General features: G+C 35.0%; 1 protein-coding gene and 1 long non-coding RNA gene across 10 annotated transcripts in view; one reads left to right on the forward strand and one right to left on the reverse strand.

The window, feature by feature from the left end:
* The window catches only part of LOC150097474 (organic cation transporter protein-like), an 83,360-nt gene that overhangs the window by 42,559 nt on the left and 24,236 nt on the right, over positions 1 to 16,565 (reverse strand). The window contains exon 3 of the mRNA XM_090406932.1: positions 3,543 to 3,697. Within this exon, the coding sequence (XP_090263058.1) occupies positions 3,543 to 3,697 (155 nt within the window). The remainder of the gene's footprint in view (positions 1 to 3,542; positions 3,698 to 16,565) is intronic.
* LOC150097475 (uncharacterized) overlaps positions 1,579 to 16,565 on the forward strand; it is a 287,535-nt gene continuing 272,548 nt past the window's right edge. For all 9 annotated transcript variants that reach the window (XR_016549629.1, XR_016549632.1, XR_016549628.1 and 6 more), the window contains exon 1: positions 1,579 to 1,628. This is a non-coding gene — a long non-coding RNA (uncharacterized LOC150097475). The remainder of the gene's footprint in view (positions 1,629 to 16,565) is intronic.

Below are 16,565 nucleotides of genomic sequence, written 5' to 3' on the forward strand. Positions count from 1 at the left end.
TAACACATTTTTAAAAATGACAATTTTTTTTTTTATTTTTTATGTGGCTCCCAGCCATGAAAGGTTGTAGACCTGTAGTACATTATTACCATGGGCGGGATAATATTTTTTATTTATATTTACTGTATCAGTTATAATAACTTATTTGATGGTAGTATAAATGAAAAGTTTGGGAAGTTAGGAATAACAGTAAAAATTTTTTTTTTATTTCCAAATAGAAACTGTTCAAAATATTATGTTATTAAAAATAGAAAGCATATATTTCTTAGAAGAATTTGTACTTTCTATTTTAATAGTTCCTTAATAATAATACAATGCCGATTCTCAATTCGGACTTTGGAGGTCACTCACTGCCGAAAATTTATGATCAAAAGCTTCCATTAGTGTGGATCTGTTCTATTTAAGCTTTGAACTTAATTTCGAGTATTATGAATGTCGATTTTTTTTCTTCTCGAAAGAATTTTTTAGAAACATTGTCAAACCAGTTTTTTGTAGGTAAATAACAATAATGTCATCAAACGATATCGTACTTTTGTTATTATTGAAGGAAGTCAAAATCTTGGAAATTTCGCTTTCTTCAGCATCAGTGAATTATGCCTGTCAACTGTGTCTATTTTAGTTGAAGGAAGAAGTGAAATCCAGTCACCATTTAAAAATATCCTGAAACATTTTTCTCCCTTTTTACTTCCTTAGGGATTTGAACCAAGGAATTTCCATAAAAGGGGTGCGTTATTATTTAATATAAAACTATATACAAAAAACTATACAACTAATATGTTCATCTTTTTAAAAACCCTCTAATGCCTTTTATTTTTCAATTAGAGTATACGAAGCTCCTTGAGTTCTAATCAACTGTGAATACAGATGGGCACTCATTCTCCAACCTTCGAGTCTTCACGGATAGTAAGCTCAAGCTCTCAATAAATCAAGACATTTCAGGATAGAGTGAGAGATACTGCAACCTTTTCGTGTGCCTAAACTCTAGCACTTTTATTATAGTCTGTAATCGTGTGAGTTGTACGATCGATGTTTTAGATGTGAGGATAAAATCAGAATTTCCAGTAGGAAAAATCTCACTTATCAGTGCTAAAGATCGAAATATCCCGGAAACCAACTAAAGAAAACTATAATGGTCTTTCTTCAGGTGGTTCTTCCGCTATGGAAGTAAAGTAGGCAGAATTTAAAAAGAATTATTTGCTATATCAAATATGAAATATTTCATTTTGACTTCTGATTATAGAATCCCCGTGATATATCTATGGAATATCTAACTTTGTTTTATTTCATTTAGTTTTAATGAAATAAAACAAAGTACAAATTTTACAAATTCCGTTGTAGTAACAATAATAAGTCGCTACGAAATTAGATCTTTAGAATTTTACACCGATTAAATTTAGTTACTTAAGAACCGTAGCTTGGAATGTGTTATTATTGGATATCTAATTGAAGATGGCGCTTCTGCGTGTGATTTGAGCATGCGCAGTAGTGACGTGCGCCATAGTTGATTGCCACCATTAATGAGCGAGTTGGCTATGCAGCTTCGGTTGTTTATGTCTTGTTTTTAATATGTGTAAACCAGAAAAAGTTGTTTGCAGATATTAATGTTGTGAGCTGAAATGAACTAGTAGGTAACATAATTTTTTCTTTTGTTCCGTTTTTTTCAAGCTTTGTGGTATCATAAAAATGAGCAGTGAAACGTAACGCGATTTTTTTTTCCGTATGCAATTTTTCTAAGGGCACCTTCATAGTTGTTCGAGTAAGGATTTTATGTGTCACAAAGCTTGCTATAATCATAACATATATAATTTCCTACTTGTAAGATAACAAGCAGTATGTAAAACCTATAATCCTATAAGCAAAAAATAGCTCAAGTGGTTTACAGGTATATTTAAACACATTGTTGATGCATATACAAGTATTTAACCAATGTTTGCCCAAGTGTGCTCCGTCCGATAGTCCTAAGGGGAAAAAAATTACCTAGCCTCAGACTATTAAGATTCCAATATATTAATAGTCGATAGAGAAAAATCAAGTTATAAACGATAAAAAAATATAATAAATAAAACGTTAGCAATGTGTAACTGTTGTTTATTCGAGTTTAATGTTTAATAACGTGAGCATACACACGCATATGAATTATGTGCTTAGTCCGATCCTGTTTTGACTAAGAAAAACATCATTGCTTTTATTATATTTATTTTAAGCTGATGTTACAGATCCGCTTTGCATATTTTCATGAATGTGTGATGTACAAAAAAAAAAAAACCTCGTTAAAGTTTGGAAAACGTTGTATTTGATAATTCGCGAACTGCATTTCAGACATTAACGAAAGATAAAACGTAAAATCCAACATCACGTCGCTGAGATCGCTATTACACCCAGCCGAGATAATACTTTGCTGTTGTCCACTAATGAAGTGTACGCGAGCCAAAATTTTCTCCTCCATACACCATATGTGTGTGTGGAGGAGTTGTAAGAGAAAGCCGATTTCGGTTTTGCCGAAATTGGCGTTTGATTTCAGTAAAATTGCAGCCGAACCGATTTCGATAGGCTTGGGAATATAGTTGTTCCGTACGTTGCTCTTAAGGCATCCTGAAAAATTCATCCTGATCCGACTAAAATGCAGAAGAATTAGGTCATTTCTTCCATAGATACCTTCGTCTATGCTCTCCTGAAAATTTTACCCCAGCAGGATTTAAAAAAAAAAAAAAAGAAAGACAGTTGAAATGGAAGGGAGAGAACTTCCTTGGGAGAAACTTCTATAGCTCGCATCTTTCAGCCGATTTCTACTAAAACTAGAATACAATTCTCTTTCGTTTGTTCGAGGTAGTACAGTACCATGAGAAATTATTCCAGCTCCACTAAATTTAAGTGGAGGTCGTTTCTTCCACAGATACCTTTCATAGGTCGCATGGTTCAGTATTTCGATATTATTCCTCGACCGTTTTATCTACTTTATATAAACATATACATCTCATAAAACAAATCCCACATGTTAAAAGTACTGAAAAACGAGGTTCGCTGCAATTCAGAAGCTTCTGCTTAGTTGACACTATGGTTTTAGTTGTTCAGAATGTAAATTTACCTCTGAAATTCGAGCAGTACCATAACAAGAGAGAACAGCTCCTAATAAAAACATTATCGGCAAAGTAGCTACTTCTCAATTGCGTCTACTTTCTTGCCTATCAGATATTACATTGCAGTTGAAGGAAGGAAATAAGTCTTACTACTACCGATTGGGATTTTTTCTAAACGTGGTAAGAACAAAACTGGGATACAAAGGATGTCAGGAGTGCATAACTGTATGACGTTTTTGAATTTCAACAATTTTTTAATGGCAAAAATAATAATAAGTAAACACGTACTTGGTTAATTATTTATTCGTGATTTACAATTTATGTTTGCAATAGGTTCGCAAAAATAAAAATACCACATAGACCTACCAGGCTAGAATCCAATTGCCCACGAATTTAAAGAGGTAGCTCCATAAGCAAAAATAATCATTATAATTTATTATTATGACAGACGCTTTTGATACTTACGTATGACATAAGGCAGCTGAAAAATGGATGGCATTAGTCCTCCGTTTATTAGCCTCATGACACAAAACATTATAAAGTTGGGAACAAGGAAAGAGAAGACTCCGGTTGTAGAAGTAACGGCAACAACTAGAAAAAATGTGAGACGTCTGCCAAATCTTCAAAGATAAACAAAATATATTTCAGTATCTATAGGAGTATAAAAATATAGCAGTAATTACATTTCATAAAAGCAACCGTTTTATCATTTTTCACCAGGTATGATACTATAAGTGGGAAGGTTGCCCTTGTGAAAAATATAAAAGGTGTTGATTTCTAAAAGTTTACTTACAAAAAAGGTAGTAAATAATTTTACTTTATTATCCAAGCAACATTATAATGCTAGAAAAAAATGTTTTTATAGGTTCTATTCTTGGTTACCTACTAAAGGAACTTTCTTCACCCAGTTCCTGAGTTAGTCGGTCTCTGGCAAGCAAGTAGGGTTTTCCTTCCAGAAATTTGGGTTTATAACCTTGAATCTCAGAAAAATATTCAGCGGAAAGCACACTGTTTCCTACAACATAGGGCTTAGAATCATTAGATGGCTGCACTTGTTTGTCGTATTGTTTCTCCGATGCCTGAGCTCAGCTATTGGTGACAGCTAAGAGTAGAGACTAGCTGTTCACCGATTTCCGAAATTATTTAAGACTAAATAAGCTCCATTTACCACTGCTCCCTTTGGAGAAGAATAAAAATAGGTTAGACGATTTTTATTTGTTTTGTTTATTTTATTTCTCAAGCAGAAGAAAATAGTGTCTCTTCTGTACTTTTTATATTATCTTGCTCGTGACAGTGTTTTATTATAGAATTCATAAATAAAGCATTTTTATATACTGTATTTCATATACTACTTTCATATACTAATCCCGATAAAGTAAGTGCTCTCTCTCTCTCTCTCTATTCATTTGTTTCTAGTTAATTTTTAAAAATATTATCGTCATGTGAGTTACTATATTTTTTATTGAATTATAATAAGAAATTGCGAGATTATTTGACAACGAAAAAAATGTTATTGATAATAGAAAAAAAATCAGCAGTGTTTTCGATCTGTTTAGTATTGTTATGGCAATAGGTACTTCTTTAAATATATGTGACTCTTTTTTAAATAACGAAACCTGTGGTACGATCATAATTAAAAGAAACACACGTATTAACCACAGTGAAAATTATTTAATTGTAAATATTTCATCCTAAGTATCTTAGGACATCATCAGTACAGTAGTTTTAAACAATAATAGGAATAACATACAGTTAGGGCGCATGATTACAATAGAATCTCATTAAACGTGCATTTATTCAGAATTACAGAAGTTTAAAAAAAAAATTTTTTTAATTATTTAACACAATTTAGTATGACAATTTCCCATACTTGAGGAATAGTAAGAACGTCGTTGCGGTTTAAGTTGGGTCTGTGTAGTAGGGCTTCAGAACTTTCTTTGTATAAACGTTCATGTTTATATAAAGCTCTATGTAAAAGTTTAGACTTTTCCCAATGGATGCTATGGTTTGGATTTTCAATTCCATGTTGAGAGAGGCCAGATTTCTGCGGTTTAAAAAGACGAATGTGGTCTTGATGATCCGAGATGCGTTTCTGAACAGACCTACCTGTCTGTCCAAAGTAAGATAATTTGCATGAGCATGGAATCTCATAAACGCCAGGCAACATCAAAGGTGAGAGTTTGTCCTTAGGAGAAGGTAACAAGTTGTAAATTTGGTTGATAGGTTTGTAAGTAGTGGCAAAATTGTATTTCTTCATAATTTTAGAATAAGATTATCGCGTCTGCACTTTTTTAAAAAAGATATTCTAGCTATTACAATATTACAATAGAATCTCATTAATTTTTTTTATTAATGATTACAATAGAATCTCATTAAACGTGCATAACGTGCTACAGAAGTAAAAAAAAAAAAAAAATTGACGCGATAATCTTATTCCAACCTTTGCAAAACTGAAGAAAGCCATCAAACCTCCAGGTGCCCATAAAATTTATCAAAAAGCAAGTCATTCCTTACTACTCAATCAGTTACGAGTGTCTAAGCATGAATTAGCAACAAACAATTTAAATATTACAAAACTAGAAACAGACTTGTCAAATTCGTTAAATCAAGAATTGCTACAATTAATTATAACTGTCTCAAAGAATTCGGGAAAAAAAGCTTTTGATAAAAGCAATAGTGCTCTACATATTAAATACCTTAATCTATTAAATCGATCAAAAAAGATCACTAACAAATTACCAACGGAAAAATGGGTAGTCAATTTATCTAACCGTCCACTAACAAAAGATGAATTAAATGTTCTAGCAAGAGGCCATAAATTTGCGATTTCACCAAAGTGTTTCCCATATTTAGACTTCATACATAATATAGAAAGAAACTCAAACATCTCTCCAGTATTGAAGCCAACAGACTTCGATTTGAAGTAGCTAAAGTGATCTACAATGCCAAACCTTCAGAATTAAATATCCCACCATCAGAATCGAAAGCTATTATTTCCTTAAAACGTAACAAAAATATAATCATTACTAGAGCTGATAAAGGAAATACCACTATGGTTCTGGATACCAATTCATATGACCGAAAAATGAATTTACTTCTTCGAGATCGTAATACTTACGCCAAATTGGATTATGATCCCACGAAACGTCAACTCAGAAAATTAAATGAAACGAAACTTCCTCCTTAGATGAAGAAACAATCAAAAAACTTAAGACATACCATGCAAGACCTCCTAGAATTTATGGCTTACCTAAGCTACACAAAACTAATGTTCCACTTAGACCCGTCGTAGACTGTATCAGCTGTCCAACGTACAAGTATCAAGATTCTTATCTAACCTTCACCGCCCTCACATAGGCCACTCAGTCTTTTCAACCAAAAATTCTACTGAGTTTCACACAAAAATTAAAGACATTCAATTATCAAAACTGACTTGTTAATCAGCTTCGACATTGTCTCCCTCTTCAAACAATCCCCATAAAGAAACAATAGAATTACTAACTCAAAAATTTCCTTCTGATATAGTTGAATTGTTCAAGTTTGTTATTGCATCAAGTTACTTCACCTGGAAAGGTCAAATTTACAAGCAAGAAGAAGGAACAGCAATGGGATCTCCTTTATCACCAAACCTAGCAAACTTGTTTCTAGAACACCTTGAGGGAAAAATATTCACTTTTGAACCCAAACCAAAAATTTGGTTAAGATATGTCGACGACGTATTTGCAGTCTGGGATCATCCCGAACATGAATTACAACTTAAGTATAACTAATAAGCTTCATTTCGGCAATGAAAACATTACTTAAATTAAGGGGATATTAAATCCCGCTTAGTTTTAAAACCGAATAAGAAACTCAAAGATCGGAATCAGAAAGTTTCTTGCCGATTATAGTAAACTATAAAGTATCGGCGACACTAGCGTTAGCCAATGCAAGTGATCCTAGTACGTAGTACAATACCGGGCAACTCGTTGCAAAGGTGGAGGAAGTTCAGATCGCTATTCTTAGGTATTTTCCATAATGTAAAAACACATTTCCTAGGAAATGTATGCTGTTATTACATTATGGAGGGAGGTCACTACCCAGACCGGTTTCAGCCTTTTTTGAGGCTTCATCAATGAGTAGCTAGACCTAATACCAAAGTGTATAGCGAAAAGAACTTGTGTACTCTGCGAACGAGTTTTCCAAACAGGTGCAACCATTAAGTTACTTAAGTATAAAGAACTAATAAGCTTCATTTCGGCAATGAAAACATTACTTAAATTAAGGGGATATTAAATCCCGCATAGTTTTAAAACCGAATAAGAAACTCAAAGATCGTTTTTACATTATGGAAAATACCTAAGAATAGCGATCTGAACTTCCTCCACCTTTGCAACGAGTTGCCCGGTATTGTACTACGTACTAGGATCACTTGCATTGGCTAACGCTAGTGTCGCCGATACTTTATAGTTTACTATAATCGGCAAGAAACTCTCTGATTCCGATCTTTGAGTTTCTTACTCGGTTTTAAAACTATGCGGGATTTAATATCCCCTTAATTTAAGTAATGAATTACAACTTTTTCTAGATAAAATTAACCTTCTTCATCATCGCATCAACTTTACGTTAGAAAAAGAATCTCCACAGGGTATCTCCTTTTTAGATTTACACATCCAAAGAAAAGAAGACGGTTCCATCGCCACGTCTGTCTTTCGCAAGTCTACATTCTCAGGTCGCTACATTCACAATTCTTCTGCTCATCATCCATCTCAGAAATCTGGCATTATTAAATCATTAGTTTCCAGAGCACACAAATTCTGCTCCTCTGAAGAATCTTTATACCAGGAATTAGAAGTAATCAAAAATACAGCCATCCTAAATGGATATAATCCTAAAACAACTCAAAAAATCATCAATCACTTCTCCACACATCAAACCAGACAGGAAGAAGTCCATAGGATTCCCATACCTTACGTTAAAGGCATCTCAGAACGTCTTTCTAAAATTATGAAGAAATACAATTTTGCCACTACTTACAAACATATCAACCAAATTTACAACTTGTTACCTTCTCCTAAGGACAAACTCTCACCTTTGATGTTGCCTGGCGTTTATGAGATTCCATGCTCATGCAAATTATCTTACTTTGGACAGACAGGTAGGTCTGTTCAGAAACGCATCTCGGATCATTAAGACCACATTCGTCTTTTTAAACCGCAGAAATCTGGCCTCTCTCAACATGGAATTGAAAATCCAAACCATAGCATCCATTGGGAAAAGTCTAAACTTTTACATAGAGCTTTATATAAACATGAACGTTTATACAAAGAAAGTTCTGAAGCCCTACTACACAGACCCAACTTAAACCGCAACGACGTTCTTACTATTCCTCTGTTTGTCTGTGTTCACTGGGCATCTACAGATGCCGTATGGTCACTCCGATGCTCGATGATGTTCCACACTAGGCCTCGCCATGTAGTCCTGTTGTTTGCCCTTCTGGCAGCCTCAACTTTCTGAAGATCAGTCACTCCACACACGCCATCCATCCATCTCATTGATGGTCTACTCCTGCCTCTTTTTCCAGGAACTCTACCTTCTATTACTGTTCTGAGAAGTCTTCCTTCCATCCTTTCTATGTGTCCAAAATATTTTAATTTTCTTCTGTCAGTATCCTTAAGGAGCCTTAAATTTCTACTAATCTTTTCTAACACCCATTCATTTGAACGCCTTTCAGTGTATGATATCCTGAACAGCCTTCTGTAACACCACATCTCAGAAGCAGATATCCGTTTCTTATCTGACTTCTTTAGGTTCCAAGTCTCGCATCCATAAGTCGCTGTTGGAAAAACAGCTGCATCTAAAATCCTCAACTTTGTTCCCATGGAGATAGATCCACCCTTCCAGATTTTAGACAGGTCTCTGACTGTTGTTTTAGCCATTCCTAACCTTTTCCTGACATCTTCTGAACAGCAATTCTTCACATTAATAATGGATCCCAAGTACTCAAACATGCTAAATTCCTCAATTCTTTCTCCATTAAGATAAATTTGTTTCTCAAGAGCTTCTCTGTTTGTTTTTCCTTTGAGAACCATGATCTTTGTCTTGCTAGAATTGAGTTGAAGTCCTCTGTTATTACTGATCTTGTTAACTTTGTCAAGAATTAGTCCTAGTTCTTCCATGTCATTACAAAGGAGTACTGTATCATCAGCGTACCTCAGATTACTGATCAATCTACCTCCTATCGTAATTCCTGTCCTGAGCTCATCCAGTACTTCAGGCCTGATGTCCTCTGCATATATACTAAACAAGTGAGGAGAAAGTAAAAGAAAGTAAACATCCTTGTCTAACTCCTTTTCCAACTTGAAGTCAGTCAGTCAATCCAACACCTGTTCTTACTGTGGCTTCTTGCTCCTTATACAAGTTGGTTATCAACCTGATAGTGTGTTGAGGAAAACCTATTCTTTTCATTACTTCCCACAGTTTCACATGCTCAACACAGTCAAAAGCTTTAGAGTAGTCTAAGAAACACATTACCAGAGGGAGTCTGAATTCTTTATATTATATTCTTTATACTATTCCTCAAGTATGGGAAATTGTCATACAAAATTGTGTTAAATATTTTTTTTTTACTTCTGTAGCACGTTATGCACGTTTAATGAGATTCTATTGTAATCATGCGCCCTAACTGTATGTCATTCCTATTATTATTTAAAACTATCGTACTGATGATGTCCTAAGATACTTAGGATGAAATATTTACAATTCAATAATTTTCATGGTTAATACGCGTGTTTCTTTTAAATATGTGACTCTGTGGGATGAATTTGAGAGACGAATGGAACTGTATAAAGCAGTGGTTCCCAAACTTTTTCGATTCTCAGCGCCCTTGCTTAATCCAGGTTTTTCCCAAGGCGCCCTATGTCAAATTCTAACAAGTACACTTTGCGAAATAGCGAATAATTTTTTTAATTAAAGGGTTAGGTAAAAATAAATAAAACACATCTTGGAATCAAACTGGACACAGCCACCCTCATTTCCTTCTCCACATTGATTTTCGCGCGATACTTAGTTTTTATCACAGCGACCGCCGAAAATCCAGCTTCGCACAAATAAAAAGTCGCAAATGGAATTAAAATTCTCTGAGCTTTTTCACTCAGAAGGGGATAGTCATCATTACTGATAGCCAAAATTTAGTTAATTCCATGCTGCTAATTTTGTTTCAAAGCATTGTCGCAAGACAACTCAATAAGATTCTCTTCTTCTGCAGCAGCAAATTCAGACGGAGCACTGGCATTAAATGGATCTTGAATCCATGCAAATTTTTCGATATTATCATTTTGAAAATATTTCTCAAACCAGGTGATAAGCTGTGATAAGTGTTCTTCAAAAATGAATTTCATACCTCGAGAGAAATCAACTCCATTGGAGGTCAAAAACTGTTGCAACAAGGGGAAAGTTTGCCTCTGTCTTTATTCATTTTTCTTTTCCATAGTTTTAGTTTTTTTATAAAAGTTGAAATTTTCTCAATCGACTTTAAAAGATGCATGTTGCATCCCTGCAGGGAGAGATTCAGAGCATTTATCATTTCAAAAATATCACATAAGTATGCTGGTTTTACCAAAAAATCGTCATTCACAAAATTTTCGGTATACTTGTGGTCTTCCTCTTTAAGAAAAATATATATTTCCTGTCGCAGTTCAAACGCACAAGACAAAACATTACACGAGAGAGCCATCGTGAAGCGCTGTGGTACAACAAAGACGTGTGCTCGGATCCCATATCCTCACATAGTTTTTTGAAAAACCTTGCCTTCAACGGCCGAGTTTTTATAAAGTTTACTACATTCACTACATATTCTAAGACCTGTAGTGTAGGACTCGGATATTTTGACGCGAGTGCTTCCCTGTGAATAACGCAATGGGTCCACAGTGCATCAAGGGCTTTGCTTCGAATAAGTGCCTGCAATCCTCCATAACAGCCGGACATGGAACGAGCACCATCAGCACAGACACCAACGCACTTAGTCCACTTCAAATTATTTTCGGATATATGAAAGTATCAAGGATCTCAAACAAGTATTGAGCCTTAGCATCAGCAGTGATACTTTTACAAAAGAGGTCTTCTACAATGTTATTACCATCTATAAACTGTACATAGCAAATCAAGTGAGCATCATTATTATTATTTGTGGCCTCATCCAGCAGCAACCCAAATTCCTTCCCTTTTATTTTTTCAATTAATTGATCATTGAGGTCCTCCGCTATGTGCTGTATTCTGCGACTGATGGTGTTATTGGACAAAGGCACTTTTGAAAGCAGCTTCCCAGCAGACTCACCGATCATAATGTTCATATTTACAGCAGCCGGTAGAATGAGTTCTTCTGCGATGGTATGCGGCTTCTTATATTTTGCGATTCTATGTGCCACCTTGTAAGATGCTAGCAAAGCATTGCTTAGTATTGACGCCTGCTTATAAAAACTACCTTTTTGTTGATTTAACTCTTTTAACTTGCTGGTAAAGTAGTCACGAGATGTACTAACCATGCTGGGATGATTGGTTTCTAAATGGCGTTTCAACTTACTTGGTAGCATGCACTCTGGTGCCAAAACTGTCATACACAGTACACACTGCGGTCTCCCTTCACCATTTACTTCTGTCGACGTAAAACCAAAGTCCAAATAACTGTCATCATATTTTCGATATTTACGCTCTTCACACTCTTGCCACTATTTGACGGTGTGCCCTCTTTATTTTCTCTCTCACAATGCTTATTACTGTTTAGTAAAAACCGTTCCATTTTTAAAAATACATACGAGAAGAAATACTTCAAAAACTTCACTTGACTAAATCACAACAATATTCAGTTGATACAATCTCCGAAAACTAATTCAGCACTAACACCGCGCGAAACCGCGGTCTTAGTATATACGAACTTATATACAGTATATATATTAGTATATATATATATTAGTATATACTTGGTATATGCGAAACCGCGATCTATTTATATACGAAAATAAAGTACCGAGAAAGTTCGAGAAACTTAATTATTGTAGAGCGCCATCTAGTAACCATTTGTAGAGGCTTCTGCAGACAGTTATTACTAAGCGAGTTACTGGTTTGCACCTGGTCCGCTAGATGTCGCGTCCTATCACATTGAATTGAAAATGGAAATAAAATTAGGAAATTTTTTTAATCACGGCGCACACTTTGGGAACCACTGGCATAAAGGAAGATGGCTTACATTTAAATGGCTTTGGTGTGAGTCAACTTGAGAGATTGTTGCTAGAAGGAAGGGTAGTGAATGAATATTTTATTTAGTGCAAGGTAATGTGAAAGAGCAATAGATAGTAGGGGAGTTTGTGAATAGAGAAGTGAGTAGCATGAATAAAGAACATGAGAAGGCAGAGATGTGGCATATATATATAATGGGAAGCTGGAAAAATCAGGTTGGACGGAGGATCGTTGTATGAAAAATGTGGATACTGGATTCAAAAAGGAAATGTGTGAGTGGGCAAGATAGGATGGAGATGGGATGGGAGAGGATCGTTTGGGTTTGGGGAGAGTTGTAGGATCGGTGGTCGTATAGAAGAAGAGACCGAGGAGGGTATTGAGGAGACATATCTTCGAAGTGGTGTAGCCTATTATGTTTTTAATGTGAGAAGTATTGGAGATAAGAGGAGTGACAGTGTTGCATTGATCGAGTCTATTCGCCCCAAATCATTGGACTAATTGGACATTGGATTCATGTCTGGATATTCATGATATCCAGACATGAATAGAGATAGAGGGTTATGATATTTTTATATTATTTATATTAAAAATTAAATATTGCAAATTATGGTCTTCCGCGTCTCTCTGTCTTGAGCTAACTGGTAGATTGTACGCGTAGCTTTCTGTGGTTTAGCAGTTCAAAAGAAAGATTCCGGTATTGCGACCACATGTTTATTAAGATAAATAAAAATAAACAAACTCAACAAGTTTCTTATGTCGTTTGACTTACATCTTCAGGGATTAAAATTAACTAAAAGTTTAAACACAAGAAATGAGAAATTACTCAAAATAGTCCATTCTATGATGTTATGGCCGTCTACCCGTTCATTAAATTAAAAAAAAATCCGAATTCAGAATCTGTGCATTCTAAAATTTGTTGGTCAGCATTGATAAAAAATATACTTAGGTATATTTTTTTATCAATGCTGACCAAACTTGGTGTAGAATTAGGCCCTGGTTTTTGTTGCATTGCGTTGGAATTCTAAGTATATTAGCAGCTTCTTTAAATTTCCTTGTGAAACAGCTTTTTTCAATATAAGACATGTTCGTTTTATGCCAGAGTACATTATGGCCGGTGGAAGTTGTGTGGGATGCAAGGCCTGATTTGTGTTCTCTCCTTTTTTGCACGTCTTTTTGGTGTGCGTTCATACGAATTTCTCCTGATCTTCCCGTCTGGTCTACGTAGCGGATGCCACAGGAACAATGAATTTTATATACACCTGGTTTTTTTTTAAAGGGTGATGTGGAGGTTTTGGGGGATGTAGAAATCTTGATATTTTTTCTAGCGAGAGAAAAGCAACTTTAATATTATGTTTGCTTAGTAATTTGGCCAATTTGTCTGTAACATTCTTGATGTATGGTAGCGTGACTGGGTTCTTGCTTTTGTGAGATGCTTGTAGGAGGTGTGTTGAGGATTTTCTTAGATTCAAAACCATTTTTTCTGAGGATCTGTGTTAAATAATGTAATTCTTCATTTCTCTTTTTTTTCCGTGTTGGAAATATTGTAAGCTCTATCCCTCAAGGTTTTTATTAAACTTATTTTTTGCCTGGAGTGGTGGTGTGAGTCCGCATTAAGAAATCTTCCTGTGTTGGTTGGTTTTCTATAAATGGAGAAAGATAATAGATTATCTTTTTCATTGATTTATATTAGGATATCAAGACAAGGAAGTTTTTTTATGTTCTTCTTGTTCCAAAGTGAATTTTATGTTATTGTGTATATTATTAAGATAATCTTTAAAAGCAGTGAGTGCCGCTGTTGTTCCATGATGAAAATATCGTCTACATAACGAAGTCAAATTTTCGGTTTTTTATGATAGTTGTTTAATGCATTATTTTCAAAATTTTCCATATACAGGTTAGCCAAAGCTGGAGAGTGGGGGGGGGGAGCCCATTGCCAGTCCTTTTTGTTCCCAAAATTTGTCTTGATATTTGAAGAACGTATTTTTTATGCAATGTTTATATCGTTCTACAATGTCCGGTGGAAAAAAGGTCTTCAAGGAGATTCACTGTTTCATTTCTGGGAACATTTGTAAAGAGGCTGACTACATCCAAACTTGCCAAGATGTCTGAAGGTTCTATGTATATATCTTTTACCTTCTCAATAAAATGTGCACTGTTCTTAATGAATGATGTTGTTTTTCCTATGTGTGGTAAAATCATGTTAGTGAGGTGTTTTACAAGATTTGAGGTAGGAGTCTCTTCCATCCACTATCGGTCTTAAAGGAGTATCTTTCTTATGAATTTTTGGTACTTCATATATCCTATGTAAATTGGGTGTTTTGATTGTAGAATTCTTTTTAGTTCTTCAGTCCAATTGGGTATATTTTTAATTAGATCATTGGTTTTATTGTGAACTCGCCATGTGAAATATCTGTCTAAGGATGTATAGGTATTAGAATCTTCAAGAAGAATTTTCATTTTTTGTTATAATCTTCTGAGTTCATCTACCGTCGCATTCCCTTTATCTACCTTAATTACAACGATGTTTTTGTCTTATTTTAGTTCGTTGAGGGCTGTGAATTCCACGTATGGTAAGTTCCTGGGGATGCATCGAATGAAATCCGATGCATCCCCAGGCAAATTTCGTATTCCTTTCTCGATTTGAGCTATGATGTCAATTTTATACCCTCCGACCTCAAATCTTTCAAAACACCTCACTAACATGATTTTACCACGCCTTGTCAAAAGTTTGGTCAGCATTGATAAAAAATATACCTAAGTAGACCTCGGATAGTGTGAACGTGAAGAACATAACGTGACCAGCATTGTTCAAACTTAGCATGCACAGATTCTGAATTCGGATTTTTTAATTTAATGAACAGTTAGACGGCCATAACATCATAGAATGGACTATTTTGAGTAATTTCTCATTTCTTGTGTTTAAACTTTTAGTTAATTTTAACCCCTGAAGATGTAAGTCAAACGACACAAGAAACTTGTTGGGTTTGTTTATTTTTATTTATCTTAATAAACATGTGGTCGCAAACCGGAATCTAACTGGTAGATGTCAGATGGAGTTTTACAGTTCAGCCTATTGATGGTTTCACATATGTATTGCCAAAATTGTTTGCATGGTCTTCCTCTACTGCGATTGCCATCTTCTGGTTTGTACAGGATGGGGGATTCCAAAGAGGTAGACTTCAGGATGTCTGAGTTGATGCCCAAGCCATCTGAGTTGTAGTTTTTGTACTATATTGACAATTTGGAGTCCTGCATCACATTGCAGGACTCCAGATTTAGCACAGCAGAGTTAATGACACGGTCCATCCAATTGTATCCGAGGATCAGTTTGAGATATGTAGTTCCAAAGGAGTTAATTAGATCTGTAGTTTTTTTGGTGCTTATTCTCCACGTTTGAGAACCATACAAGAAAATTGATCTACTGGTTGCATGGTATACTCTTAATTTTGTCTTTAATGATACTTTCCAGATGGGATGGAGTTTGCTATGGAAGACTAGAGCCAGCTGTTTACGTTTTCTAATATCATTTGCTGATGTACGATCCAAGGTATTGAAAGTCCTTTACCCTTTCTGAGGGTTTATTGTTGATATGAAGAATAAAGTTTTCACAACCTGTTGAGAATACTTTGGACTTTTGGATGTTGATCTGCAGACCAATAAGTTTAGCCTGTGCCTCTAGTAGATTGAGATGTTTTTGTGCATTTGTTGGTTCTGTATCAATAAGTACAATACCGTCAGCAAAGCTAAGATCAGCTGTTTGTATGGCGTGAGTAGATGTTCTGATGTTAAAACCAAGATATTCTGTGTTGATAGTCTGGAAGATGTAGTCCAAGCATACTAAAAACAAATAAGGTGCTAGTACATCACATTGCAGGACTCCTGTTGTTACCGAAAAATTCAGATGTTTCTGTTTTAAAGATTACTGTGGCATTGTAATCTTTATAAGGCACTGAGATTGCTTGTATGAGTTTTGAGGGTAGACCATAGAAGCTGAGTATAGTGAATAAAGATTGCTTCTCTATTAATGGAGTCAAAATGCGTTTTTGAAGTCTATAAAGGTTAAAATTATTGGTAAGTTTTTATCACTTGAACTTTCTATGACTCTTCTGATGCAATGTATCTATTCTACTGTACATCGTTTTTTTTTTAGAAATCCAGCTTGGTTTTTTCTTAAAAGTGGTGTTAAGTAAGGTTCTGTTCTATTGCGTATCATCCTATTGTAGTTATCCATTCTGTTAAGACTGCCCTTTTTGGGTATAGGGACAATAAGGTCTT

The sequence above is a fragment of the Typopeltis vanoorti genome, chromosome 17 (assembly GCF_054136105.1).
Source record: "Typopeltis vanoorti isolate ZY-2024b chromosome 17, IOZ_Tvanoo_1.0, whole genome shotgun sequence".
NCBI lineage: Eukaryota > Metazoa > Arthropoda > Arachnida > Uropygi > Thelyphonidae > Typopeltis > Typopeltis vanoorti.